This window comes from Bos javanicus, chromosome 11, assembly GCF_032452875.1.
Source record: "Bos javanicus breed banteng chromosome 11, ARS-OSU_banteng_1.0, whole genome shotgun sequence".
Taxonomy (NCBI): domain Eukaryota; kingdom Metazoa; phylum Chordata; class Mammalia; order Artiodactyla; family Bovidae; genus Bos; species Bos javanicus.
This window is the reverse complement of record NC_083878.1, coordinates 11,516,470-11,530,356: the sequence shown is the minus strand read 5'-3', so window position 1 is coordinate 11,530,356 and position 13,887 is coordinate 11,516,470. Positions and strand designations below refer to the sequence as shown.

General features: G+C 51.9%; 2 protein-coding genes across 7 annotated transcripts in view; both read right to left on the bottom strand.

Moving 5' to 3' along the window:
- Positions 1-7,857, bottom strand: part of SFXN5 (sideroflexin 5) — a 128,054-nt gene extending 120,197 nt beyond the window's left edge. The window contains exon 1 of one of the 4 annotated variants that reach the window (XM_061431929.1): positions 7,596-7,857. In XM_061431929.1, the coding sequence (XP_061287913.1) occupies positions 7,596-7,697 (102 nt within the window). In that variant the 5' untranslated portion in view covers positions 7,698-7,857. The remainder of the gene's footprint in view (positions 1-7,595) is intronic. The other 3 variants (XM_061431932.1, XM_061431930.1, XM_061431931.1) reach the window with 3 other exon arrangements.
- Positions 7,858-9,642: 1,785 nt separating this feature from the next.
- RAB11FIP5 (RAB11 family interacting protein 5) overlaps positions 9,643-13,887 on the bottom strand; it is a 43,400-nt gene continuing 39,155 nt past the window's right edge. For all 3 annotated transcript variants that reach the window (XM_061431926.1, XM_061431924.1, XM_061431925.1), the window contains 2 exons: positions 12,149-12,338; positions 9,643-11,849 (listed from right to left, as the gene is read on the bottom strand). In XM_061431926.1, coding sequence (XP_061287910.1) covers positions 11,646-11,849; positions 12,149-12,338 — 394 coding nt within the window. In that variant the 3' untranslated portion in view covers positions 9,643-11,645. The remainder of the gene's footprint in view (positions 11,850-12,148; positions 12,339-13,887) is intronic.

The window sequence follows — 13,887 nt, the reverse complement described above, 5'->3', positions numbered from 1 at the left end:
CAAGCCCACAAGGAGCTGAGACCATCAAGAGAGACAAACAAGTAAAGAGATAACTATAAAACTAAGTGAGGCATCATAACGGGCACTGGGGACACAGGTTATTTCTCCCTAGTGAGTCAGGAAGCTTCCCAGAAGAGCTGGGATGGGCGGATGGATGAATTTACCGAGGAGAGAAGGGTATCAGCAGGAGCGCAAAGGCATGCAGGTTCAGGTCAGAAGCTGCACCTGGCTCCTGCAGTTTATTCAGTCATTCACCAGAAAGCTACTGGAGACCTATTGTGTGCCCAAGGCTGTGCTAGTCCTGAGCATAGAGCAAAGTTGACTGGTTGGGGGAACGAGGAATAATATAGTCATGGTAATGCCCAGATTTCTAGTCAGACACTATGCTTACTAACCAGGATGAGGAAAGCAAGAAGCGTATTGATTCAGTGGAGAGGAAGATAACAGTTCTGGGTTGGTCATGTACACTTGGGACACTTAAGAGCCTTCCAGATGTAACTTTTCAATAAACACTTACACATAAAGGTCTGAGATTCCCTTTATGTGCACACATGACAATGTCCTAACCCAATCAGCCAAAGAACCTCCCCTTGGCCCATCAGGGGGAAAGTTAGGCTTCCTGACTTACGGCAACGATGGAGGCCACAAAGCAGAGGAACCATAAGGCATTTTGTCAAACAAGGGAGGAAAAACTGAGTTAGTGCAGAATCCTGCAGAAAGGTAGAGCAAAATTTAAATGAAACGGTACATTAACAGGCTCAAGGCAAAGCAGGGCTGTGGGGAAGAGGCCTACATAGATCTGGACTGAGAAGTAAACAGAGGGTTTTGTTTCTTAAAAACTATAAAATTCAGTTAACTATGGCATGGGATGTCCAGAAACTCCTTATTTGAAGCCCTGCCCTTGTATTGATTCTCTGAGTCAAAGACCCACCAATCAAAAGCAGGATGTTTCAATCCTCTTGCCAAGTAGAGGAGGTCATCAATACCTGGTTCTATTAATAGAAGGATTGAGCCATTAGCCACTGCAGTCGCTGACTTTCAACACACCCTGAAAGGAGTCTAAGGCAGAGCACTCTGTGCTCTAGGAAGACTGGTAGAACAGCCCTTCAGAGAGTTAAGTATTTCAGGAGACACTTTTTATGAACCTGGATTCTTACATCTTCCCATTCTTAGAAAAGCACTAAACCCATTAATTAAGATATCTGTTCCTCACATATAGCAGCAACCTTCTGAGATGTGTGCTTGATTACACGTAACCCCTTTGCCAAAATCACACACATGCTGACCTCTCCCCCCTTACCTCTTCATAGCTCTCTGAGCGGCTGCCTCCCAGACTATAGTCCTCAATAGACACTGCTACTGCTGCTGCTGCTGCTAAGTCACTTCAGTCGTGTCTGACTCTGTGTGACCCCAGAGACGGCAGCCCACCAGGCTCCCTCGTCCCTGGGATTCTCCAGGCAAGAACACTGGAGTGGGTTGCCATTTCCTTCTCCAATGCATGAAAGTGAAAAGTGAAAGTGAAGATGCTCAGTCGTATCCGACTCTTAGCGACCCCATGGACTGCAGCCTACCAGGCTCCTCTGTCCATGGGATTTTCCCCGCAAGAGTGCTGGAGTGGGGTGCCATTGCAAATAAACTCAACTCACAGTTCTTACAGGCTGCGTTTTTGTGTTTGTTTGTTTTCCTCAATATTGATCCTACTGATATAAACAGCACGTGAGTGAGTGACAGTCGCTCAGTTGTGTCCAGCTCTTTGTAATCCCATGGACTGTACAGCCTGGATTTTAGACTGTAGCCTGAGAGGCTCCTCTGCCCATGGAATTCTGCAGACAAGAGTACTGGAGTGGGTTGCCATTTTCTTCTCCATTTAAGCAGCGAAGTTCCTGGCAATCCATAACCTTGGAGAATGTGATTTCTCAGTGAGTACAAAAGAATGGCTACTCAGTGAAGGAGGCGGCTGGGGCCCCTCAGAGCTGTGTAGGCCTGGAGAGAAGTACTCTTTGTAGCTGCCATCATGTGTCTGTCTTCCCAGCCTGATGCATAACATGGCAACCTCATCAGTCTTTATTTTCTCAACAGTTTAGTAACATGGTCTTTTTTTTTTTTTTGCCCTCCAAAATTCACTTTTTACCCCATCAGATAATCAGTGGATTTTTTTTTTCCTTCCCTTTTTCTTCAACGGAAGAGTGAGTAAAGTAATTCCTTCCCATTCCTCTCACATGAAAGGTGAGTCAGCTAGTTCTCAGCAGGGACTCGCAGCCTGCTGCTTCCTAACTCCCAGACCCGGCCCAGGAGAGCAGAGCCAGAGAGCTGCCTCGAGCAGCAGCCCAGGGCAAAGGCCTGAGAAGAGACTGACAACGGGCTTGTATCCAGACCTCTACACAACTGCACTTCTCATCCAGACTGCTCATCTGGATGAGGAACTCATCTGGATGAGGAACTCACTGATGAGGCACTCACTGAAGCTGTAGCCCAACAGCAGATAGGCTGGAACAGCTCAGTGGTCCTCACTCGGAGGACGGAATCCCCTGGGTTTTCTAAAATCCAGGCTGTACACCCAGGGATTTGAATTCTAGTGGCTTGGGGTGGGCTCGGGGCATGAGAGTCTGTTTAAAAACCCGCCCAGGTGATTACTGTGCAGCAGGGGTGAGAACCACTGGACTCGAAGGTGCTGACCGTCTCCAAGGCACAAAGAAGCCCTAGGACCAGCCCTGCGACACAGTTGCTCTCTAGCCCATAGGACGCACATGATTTAAAACATAACCACCTGCAAGGCACTTTCACTTCAGAACTTACTTCAGTAAACTATATGAGAAACTGCCCCATTGCCTCCTGACTCTCAGCCCACACAAACCTCTCCACCCTGAAGTGAAGAGTGCATTTCTGGGCCCACAAGCTGCCCGGACCCCAGAGGCAGCCCTCAACAAGCCACCTGCTCTGTTCTCATAGGCCTCGGTGGATTCGGGGCCCAGCACACACAGCACACCTATACCCCCAGGCATCTTCGCAGATAAGTGAGATTCTGAAGGAACAAGGAAGTTTAAAAATAATCATAATAAAGCAAACATTTCTGGATAGATTAAATCACAAATGGAAAGAATCATGTATGTTTTTTTCCTGTCCTGGGGCCTCAACTTGCCAAAAATGGTGTCAGCCCTAAAGGAAGAAAAGAGTGGGTTCAGGAAAGGAAATGAGTAGAAAAGAAGTAAAGGGAGCAGTCAGAACACAGAGCTCCCCCATGCACTCTGGCCATTTCACCAGGTAACACGGGGCCATGGGTAAGAGCATGGACTTGAAGTTTACAGGAACAACAGGGGGCAGAGGAGCATCTTAACTAATACCACAGAGAAGCCTTCAGCCACGTTCAGAATAGGAAAATTGTACAGGACAAACAACCCAGTTTCTTCAACAAATACTGGGTTGGCCAAAAGGTTTGCTTGCAAAACTTGAACAAACATTTTGGCCAACCCAATAGAAAGAAAGAGGGATGAACCAATAGATTAACGTATCAGTCAAATATAATGTGTGCGCTCTGTGGGTTCTGATCGAAACAAAGCAATTGTTTTTAAAACACAGTAAGGGAAATGTGAACAGTGCAATGGACTGAACGCCTGTCCCCACACTCCCAAAGTCAGCGTTGAAATCCCAACACCCACCTCCCACCTCAAGGTGATTGTTTTAAGAAGTGGTTTCTTTGGGGAAGTATTAATGTCCTTATAAAAGAAACCCCAGAAAGATCCCTCCTCCCTTCTGCCATGGGTTTCAGCTAGAAGATGCTATCTATGAACAAGAAAGTTAGCTCTCATCAGACAATGAATCTGCCGGTGCCTTGATCTTGGACTTCCAGCTTTGAGAACTGTGAAAAATAAATTTCTGTTGTTTACAAGCTACCCAATCTACAGTATTTTGTTACTGCAGTCCAAACGGACTGGTTTGATGATATTAAGAAATAATTATTTTAGGTGTGTTAATGGTATAGTGGTTATGTTAAAACTAATTTAAAAATCCCCTGATATCATATGAAAAAGAAGGCACTTCACCTCTGTGATATTCTCTCCGTAAAACCCATAACTGTCTAACCATGAGAAAAACACTAGACAAACCCCAACTGAGGGACCTTCTAAAAAATACTTGACCAGTACTTCTCAAAACTGGTCATTAATAGTCAAGGTCATTAAATAGAAGGTAAGTCTGAAAAACTGTCATAAAACAGAGGGCAGACTGAGGAGACATGACAACTAAATGCGATGTGGGATCCTAGAACAGAAGAATAACATTAGTGTAAAAAATAGTAAAATCCAACAGTCTGGAGTATAGTTAATAGTAATGCTGGTTTCTTATTCCGACAAATGTGCCACGGTAATCAGAGAAGATAACTTTAGGGGAAACGAGGTGAGGCTTATTCAGGAATCCTGCTACTCAAATTCTGCACACATGAAATGATTTCCAATGGTAAAAAGTGTATTTAGAAAAGCTAACTTAAACAGTCTTTCTGTTTTAGAGTTACCTATAGCAGGTAGAGTGAATAATGGGCTTCGCATTAAAATAATTCCCTGATTGAGGGTGGGAGGCATAGAAACGAAGCTGGCCTAACACTGGTAATTGCTGAAGTTGGGTGATGGGTACACAGGAGTTCACTGACAATTGTCCTCAATTTTGTATGTTTGAAAATTTCCCTAATAAAAAAGTTGACAATAAACAGAAAACCGCAGACTCTGGAGCCAGACTGCCTACTGAATCTGTTTCTTTGTGTGCCAGTTTTCTCACCTAGAATATATAGGGTAATTGTCTCAACCTGTCTCCCATGGTTGTCATGAAAATTAAATTGGTCAATACATGAAAAGGTTAGAACAATGCTTGGCTAGCATCATCATCTTATGGGGAGAAAGATGTTCACAGACCAAAGCCCATTGAAGCAAGCTTTCTCCACCCTCTGACACGGCTCAGAGCTCCTCCTTCCCCTGCCCCCTACAGAGAGAGATCCTTGAGGAATGAAAGCAAGAAGGGTTCTGGGGGACTCCAGGGAGTAAGGAAAGACTCTGTGCAGTCTTGCAGAAAATGGTGTTATTGGTTAGTGGATTAAGAGCAGTGTCCCTGGTGTGGGCTCTGGGACTGAACCCTGGATTATGAACCATTCAGGGTTCAACGTGCTGAACGCAACCAGTGTGGTTGGAAGCAGGATTCCAGGGAATGGATGGGGGTTTGACTGGAGGGCAGCAGAGGTGGGCCATGCAGGCCTTTGGGGTCTTCAAAATAGAGGTCTTTACCTCAGAAGCAGGGGAAGCCACTGGAAGGCATTTAAGAACATGCGTGTTGAGGGAGGGTGCAGCATCGCCTGATCAGACCTGCACTGTTGGAACTCTGCCATGTGAAGAGGAAGGGATTGGAAGAGGGCCAGAGTGCAAGCAGGGAGACCTGGTAGGAAGCTTCTGCAGTGGCTCAAGAGATCAGTGAATGGCAGCTCAGTCTAGGATTCCAGCAGTGGAGACAAGTGGATCTGAGAGCTATATGAGATGAAAATCCTGTTTGTATTTAGAGGGTGAAGGAGAGGAAGTCACAGGGGACTCTGGGTCTCTTGGAGTCAACTTGATGGCAGTTTGGGCTGCTTGCACAACCAGGGAGTCGTGTGAGAGGGGCAGAACTGGAGGAAAGGCAGGTTCCTTAACATGAACGAATATCACATGCACGGTGCTTTACACAGGGCTGGAGGAGAGCTGCTGCAAAAGCAAATAGAGCAAACACCTGCTGCCCTTGGGAGTGGCGCCAAAAAGAGGTACCAGCAACGGCTGCCTCGACAAACTAGCCTCAAGTATGCGTTTACGTCTCCAGCAGGGATAACAGCAATGGGCTCCGTCATTCGGAGCCACTAGGAGGTTCTCAAATATCTATGTGTGACTGTCCCAGGACAGTTGCTGGGAAAAAAATGAACCCATAAATTAATTGAGCACATTACTATGTGCTGAGCCCCAGCTCAGGGTATCATGAAGACAGGCGGAACTGCAAGAGCAGCCCCTCCTCTCAGAGTGTGTTCACCAGTGTTGAGGAGGACCAGTAATCACACAGAGGAGTAGGGATATTAGAGGACCACAGGGCAGACTGCAGTAAAGGCTGACTTATGAGGATCCCACTCGGGGTAGTCAAAGAGCTGGGCAGGAAGGGGTCCCATCAGGGGATAAGGGAAAGAAGGGAGGAAGTGTTTAAAAGGAGGTGGGCCTGAGTCTTGAAGGACTAGTAGAATGTGGGGTTGGGGAGTGGGGAAGTGGTCAGCTAATGAAGGGTCACTCAAGTCCAGGCACAGGCACCCCAACAGGCCATTCGGGTGGCACCTTGCACTGGCAGGGTGACATCAGTCTCCCCTTAGATACTTGCATGCTGAGATGGTTTATTTTTCAAAGGAATTAAAGTCTTGTTTTAAAACAGTGAGGATATTTTCTCAGAAGGCTCAAAAGCGCAGCTCCTTAATTAGCAAATCTCAGTGCACCGCTTTGCTGGAACCAGTCCCTCTCCCACCAACATGATAATAACCAACCAATCAACCACCGCACCGATCTTGGTACAACTTTCTTTCTTCCTGCAAACTTCTTTCCATCCACCTCGGTGGCGTTCCCCCCGCCCCCCAACCCCAGGCAAGCCTGATTCACTTTAGCCAAGTCTCTTTGCCCCTTTTCTTAACAAAGTCCAGCAGGGACCCGGGTATGCGGTGTAGGAACGGTCCCTCCCAGGCTCCTGCCCGGGCAATAAGTCTGAACTGCGGACTCTCTCTCCTGGGCCGAGGGAGAGGAAGAGACGCCCTGTCGTGAGGAGAGGAGGGTCCGAAGGAAAAGGACGACTGTCACCGTGCTCCGAAGAGCCATATAGGGTCGGACAGAGACGAGCGCTTCGTGGAGATCGCAGCGGGTTAGGGGGCTGGGGTAAGCTCCCGGGGACGCGGACCCTCCGAGCTCCGGGGATGACACAGCGTTTCCTCTGCACCCCCGGCTCTCCCCGCACGTCCTCACTCCATCCCCGACAGGGCACCTGCCGGCCGACTGGCTGCATCAGCGGAGGGGACAGGGGTCGCCAGGCACCCCTCGGCAGGCGGTCCTAACCCATCCCCACTGCGGACCTTGCTTGGGGTGGAGAGCTGGGAGCGGAGCAGCTCGGAAAGAATGTGGGTCACCAACCGGGGAAAAAGTTAGAAGGCGTCTCGACCACGCCAACTTTTCACCCAGGGCCGGATTCGAACTTTCCGCTTGGAGTGGGCGGCTGCACTGCCCAAGCGACCCTGAAGAAGCAGCTTGGATCCCGGGGCTAGGATCCCCGGCCGCGGCGGGCAGTGTCCAATCACAGAGCGCCTCTGGCAGGAAGGGCTGGAGGGCGCGGGCGGCTGGGGAATGACGGCGCCGATGGCCAATAGGGAGCCAATACATCAGCCCTCGCCCACCCCACTGACCAATGGGAAAAAGGTGACTGTGGCCGAGGTCCACCAGGCAGTAGCTGCAGGCTCCCTGGTGGCCGCGGGTCGGAGACCCTAGGGCTAAAGAGGCTTTTGGAGAGGAGTTTGCTCGCCCTCCCTGTGCCACCCACCGACCCTCAAGCCACAGCCCGGTCCTCACCTGCTGGAAGCGGGGTTTGCCCAGCTGGAAGGGCGGTGCATCCGTCGAGGCATTAGCTGCACTAGCCGCCGCCGCCGATGCTGTAGTCGCTGTATCCGCCATGGCCACTGACGCCTGCAATCTCCGGCCCTTTTAAAATGTCCCTCCTCGGCCCCCGCCACAGCTGCCTGTCCCGATTGGCCATAAGCTACCGCAGCAAGCCGAAGGCGCAAAGGGTTGTGGGGAGTGTAGTTTTTCTTGTCTCGGAGCTGGACAACCCTAGACTGCGGAGAGTTCCAATGACTCAGACTGGGTCTGGGTTCCTGCCGCTAATTTTGCAGGCGTCGGCAGTCCGAGAAGAGGGCGCGTGTACGTCTCTTAAGATCTCAATAGGGGTCAGTCGGGCGACCCCTCGCTGGTACTGCCCCTAGAATTTTGAGTTGAACCAGTGGGCGTCGCCCCTGGAGCTGCAGCCCAGAAGGACACTACTGATATGGGCCCGACCCTTGGACCAGATGGGCAAGGACTCCAGACGTAGTAGGGAAATCTTGGAAAGCTTTTTTACGAAGAATCACACTGCAGAATCTTCATGCAGGTCCTTCTGTCACCACGCTGTCCCTTGGCTCTTGCTCTCCAGTCACCCTGATTCAGCTCCTGGAGCATTCTGGGCGCTCGTCGCCATTGACCCAGAAGATATTAACTTTTGGCCTTGGCCTAACGCAGGCTCTCTCTGGCTTCAGCCTGAATATTGCGTTTCCCGATCCTCGCCCTGCTTGGGCAAAATCTTACATGTTCCTATCAGCCAGCACTTTCCTTTCGCAGCCGTTGCATTTATAATTATTTATGGTTTTGAGTCGGAGAAGGCAATGGCACCCCCACTCCAGTGCTCTTGCCTGGAAAATTCCATGGATGGAGGAGCCTGGTGGGCTTCAGTCCACGGGGTCGCTAAGAGTCAGACACGACTAAGCGACTTCACTTTCACTTTTCACTTTCATGCGTTGGAGAAGGAAATGGCAACCCACTCCAGTGTTCTCGCCTGGAGAACCCCAGGGACGGGGGAGCCTGATGGGGGAGCCTGCCATCTATGGGGTCGCACAGAGTTGGACATGACTGCAGCAGCAGCATGGTTTTGAGTATCTGCCTTGTCTTCTGTGGGGTCCACAGGACAGGAGTTGTGACTTTGGGATTCATTGCTAAGTCCTCAGTGCTGAGAGGGCTCAAGCAGAGACTCAAATATCCTATTGCTGTTAAGAGTTAAAACAGCAGGGGCTTAAGAGCCCTGGCAGCCTTCTCTTCCTCTGGCCAACAGAAGATCTCTTCTGGGTGCAATTCCAGGGCAGGAAGAGAACTGGGATGGGGAAGGGGAGTTTCAGAAATGCTTAATAACCATCAGGTACAAGGACTTTCCCTTAAGCAAGAGTACCACCAACTGTAGAGCAAGGCGCCAGCAGGGATAATAAACACACTCATGCAGAATAGACTAGCAGATTCCCAGCTGAATTATCTGGTCAGTGAGCCAGGCTAGGGGGAGGACTATGGGAAGGACAGAGGGAGAGCTGCCTGTTTTGCCCAAGAGGGCAGTAGAAATGTTTGGTTTTGACCTTAGGAACTTCCCTCCCCACTGACCAACTTTGAGTCTCCTCAGGCTTATGGTGAAGTGCAGGGTTGGCTCATGCCTTCTGGACACTGCATTATCTGTAGCAGTCAGTTCCTCATTCATATTAAACCACAAGAAACAGACTTTTCCTAGCTGTGGACAGTCTAGCTGGCCATGAAGAACCATTTGTATCTTGGATCTGTATCTCATCCCTCCCTACTAGACTAAGTGGCTTGAGAGTAGGAATCGAGTCTTGAAATCCCTCTGTTATTTCCCACAGTACTCAACAAGTATGGGCAACCTGGGAATGAGAAAAGACAGCCCAGCCCACTAGGCAACACTGTGCTGCTGCCCCTGAGGTCAGGGCAGGCACAGTATCATCCGAGAACCCCATCATCTTGATTAAAAGCTGCTTTCTTCCTGAAGAAGCCTCCTTCATATGCCTATCAACAGTAACACAACAGAGCCACCTACAGTATGTTAATTTTTTATTCATCATAAAGTGCTCAAAACATGAAGAACAAGCTCTTTATAAACAGGCGTTACAACTAGGAAGACAAACAGCAAAGCAGTACTGTGCCTGCTCCCGCCCACCTCACCTGCAGCTCTTGCTCCCTGCCCACCTCACCTGCAGCTCTTGCTCCCTGCCCACCTCACCTGCAGCACTCCTCCAAGTGGTGGCCAGGAGCAGAAACAGCCACAAGAACCCTGGGCTTCAACCCAAAACTCTTTTAAAGAGACCTCTGCCCTGGGCATTTTAGAAGCCCACAACCAAGGGTGAGCGGAAGACCAGGGTCAGGACTGGGACTGAATAGTGCCCAGAGGAACATCGAGTAGAGGAGTAATCCCCCTCCTCCTGAAGTGACACCCTCGTGACCCCCCCCAAAACATGACTGAAGTCTTGAGCACCCATGGACACTCTTCAGCTTTGCTGAGTGATTCTTAAGGTAGATGACATGACAAGGGCTTTCCCCTGTGTGTGGGGCTTCATCCTGGCAGAAGGAAGACATCACCAGACAGCACATCCCTTCCCGTGGCTTTCCAAGTGACCCCACAGGCTGTCTCACGAAGAAGAGGTGGCCACAGAGGAGCTCTCACGTTTTCAGCGGGCCAGAAGTATCCCCCTTCAGCACCTCCTCACCCCACAGGGTTTGCTAAGGCAGAGTGCCCCCAGCCACCAAAGATTTCCCTGCAGATGCCATGGGGAAGCCTGTCATGTTTTCCGCAAGCAAACCAGAGGCTGTGTCAAAGGGTAGACACTTTGTTTCAAAGTGCACTGCAGCAAAGCCAGGCAAGGACATGGGGCAGAAGGGACAGGCTAGTCAGCAGCTAGTGGATGAATGGGAGGGCAAGAAAGGCTTCTTCCTAAGTATAGGCAGGGTGGGACCTCCCACTTCCAGAATGTGGTTTTTATCCTAAGACCCTCCTCAACTGGGGAGGTGGAGATGGCAGGGAGGCTGAGGGAGCAGCAGCAGCTTGGCCAGACCCTTAGCTGGAATTAATTCTACGGGAAGGGGCAGAGCATGCAGCAGCACTGCCCTACCCTCCTTTCCCACTCCCAGGCTCCCAAGAGATCCAACCCCATGTGCTCAACAGGAGGAAAGGGGAACACCAATTAGGGGGAGAGGTCTACATCCAGAGGCTTTTGACCCCACCCACAAAAGGCACATTTTAATTGGTTTCCAAAAGTTCAAACCCTGCACTAGCAGGGTTTTGGTATCTAGACAAGCAACGAGAACAGAGCTGGAGGCTTGATCCCCAAACATAAGCAACCCAAAGCCCGGAGGTGAGTGAGGAGGCGCTCTCCCAACTCTGGCCCCAGCTCTCCACACATTCACACATGACACTCACTCGATGCAAAAGTCAGAAGAGGAGGGTGGGGAGTGGCCTCCGTCTTCTCCCTCCATCCACGCTGCACTCGATCATGAAACAAGCAGACTCGGACATGGCAGAGAAAGGCTAGACCACGAGGCTCCCGCTCCCGGGGGAATGGATGTGAGGCTGAAGAGTAGGTACCCTGGTTGCCCACAACTCACAGGTATCTGGGCAGCTTGGTCCCTGCCACAGCCCCAATAATACTAGGAGCCCTCCATAGGCTGGAGGGAGGTGTAGAGGACAAGGGTTTAGCTGTGGAAGAAATGGGGGTAATAAAGTATGTCCCAGGTACCACATCAAATTGGAGCTCACCCTGGTTTCATCTTGAGGGCTAAATTCTTTGTTCCAATTCCCTGGAGCCCCCATAGCTAAGGGGTATGAAAACAGGCAGGTGGGAAAGACCCAGAGCTCCCAAAGACACACAGGTTGTCCACAGTACTTGACGGTGCCAGTGGGAGTCCCCACGGCCCGCTTTCCAGCAGCCCCGGCTGAGGGAGGAGACAGGGGGAACAGGCTGGGGCTTAGTTCAGCAGGAGAGAGGGAGTAGCCCTGTGGGATAGCAGGTCTGCGCCAACCCTCCGGGATGGGGCTGAAGGGGGCTATTTGGGAGGAGCGGGGGGTATCTGCAGCAGCGTGGGCGAGCTCTCCATGATCCGCACCAGCAGCCGGTCGATGTAGCTCTCCAGCTCCTGCACATGCTCGTCCCGCTGGCTCAGCTCCCGCTCCCGCTGCAGAAGCAGGCCGATGAGCTCGTCGTGGGTCAGGTGGTAGTATTTGGCCGACTGGTCCAGCACACCCGAGTCCTGAGGCCAGACGGAGGGAGTGTGGGCAGAACAGCCTCAGGCCCGCCCACCCCACCCACCCACAGCCCAGTTTCCCAACCCTGGCCCTAGGAGCTGCCTCTGTCCCCAGCGCCAGGGACAGCCTAACTGGCTTCAAGGCTCTGCCCAACTGGGCAGACCTGGCTCACCAGGGGCCAGGCCTGCTTCTTGCTCCAGCCTGCCTGGCACACCTCCCCCGCCCCCAAACCTCGAGACGCCTGGCATCTCTTCAGAGTACCACACATCTGGTCGGAAACCCCTGGCAGCCTGCTCGACCTCACCTTCAGCCTCTTGGCGTCCGCAGTCTGGCCAACCTGGGGGGCTGGAGCCACAGGCTGAATGCTGCCGGAGGTGACTGTCTTGAGCTTCTCCAGCCCGCTGCTCAGGGCTGTGCTCAGACTGGAGCGGGACTGCTTCCGGTCAGGGCTCCCCTCCACTGGGGCAGTGCTGAGGGGCTTCACAGGGTGGGGACTGTGAAGACAGACGGGAGATGCGTTACGGGGAGAACGAGTGGCACAAGGGAGAAGGGCCACCTTCTCCGTGGGGCCAGGGCTCACCACCTGGCGGCCCCTTGCCCTGCTCTCCGCCTGCCACCACCTGACCCTCCTCCCTCCCTCAGACCCCTCCCTCTTCACGGAGACAGCCCAGGAGGTGCTACAAACTTCTCTGGACCTAATCCCAGTCTTTAGTCTTTAATCCCAGAACCCCCAACCCCGCAACTCCCTCCCTCCCTCCTCTTCTCTATTGTAACTTTTCTCTAGGGTGATGATCAATCCTCCCAGTTTCTTAATTTTCCCAGGGCGGGGAATTCCCAACAGGTAGGTCTTTTAGTGCTAGAACCGGAAAGACCAGGCAAACCTGTGGTGCTTGGTCACTGGCCCACCTCACTCTACTGGTTGCTTGCTAGCAGAATTGACACAGGCCTGAGAAACACTCCCTCGAGCTTGTCTGAGCTTGTCTTCGTCTAGCCATCCCCCTCGGTCATCTCCACCTCCTCTTCCTTCTCACCAGCCTCTCCAGAGCATGCAGACTGCATTCTCTCTGTAAGTTCCCACCTTTCATCGACTCCTCAACCCATCAGGACAGCGGCCCCCACTGGCCTGTCACAAGCGTTCCTGCTGAAGCCACGGACCCCTCAGCTCTCGCCTCACTGACCTCTCTGTGATCCTCCCCTGGCACCGCTCACTTACTCTTCCTTTGGGCTGCTCCTTCTGCCTGGTTGGAAACCCCAAACCTCTGTCTGGCTTCCAGACACCTGACATCCTTCTCAGTCTCAGCTGAGGGTCTGCCTCTTGGTTCCCGCCCCAACCCCTACACTCCATCTCCAGCCCAGACTGCACCCCTGAGCTCTAGACCTATGTAGACAGTTGCAGACTGGCTTCTTCAGGGTCCACACTCATCTCCAGCCTGACTGCCCTTTCAAGTGCTCCCCGGCAGAGAGTATCAGGCACCATTAGCTTCTTATGGCTCCAATCAGAAGCCTAGGAAGCCCTCTGAACGCCCTCCTTGCACTTCAACCTTGACAAACATCAAGCTCTGCTGCCTTCTCCCACACGATCCCCTCCCTTCCAAGCCAGCACTGGGTAAGCCTTTTTCCAGCCACACCCAAGCACCCACCTCCAACCACTGCCCCATCCCCTGTGGACGACGGTCTCCCCTCACCCTCCCACCCGCCAGCTCCCTATCCAAGCGTGTGTGTACCAAGTCGCTTCAGTCGTGTCTGATTCTTTGCAATCCCATGGACCGTAGCCCACCAGGCTCCTGTGTCTGTGGGATTCTCCAGGTAAGAATACTGGAGTGGGTTCCCATGCCCTTCTCCAGGGGATCTCCCAACCCAGGGATTGGACCCGGGTCTTCTGCAGTTCTGCTTTGCAGGCAGATTCTTTACCATTGAATCTGGGAAGCCCCTATCAAAGTAAGAAAACACAATCTCCACCACAACCGGGCCCCAGGTCTGTCCTCCGGCCCTACTCCCTCTGTCACTCCAGCCAGAGGAAAACATGCTCTCCGTCACCTTCAC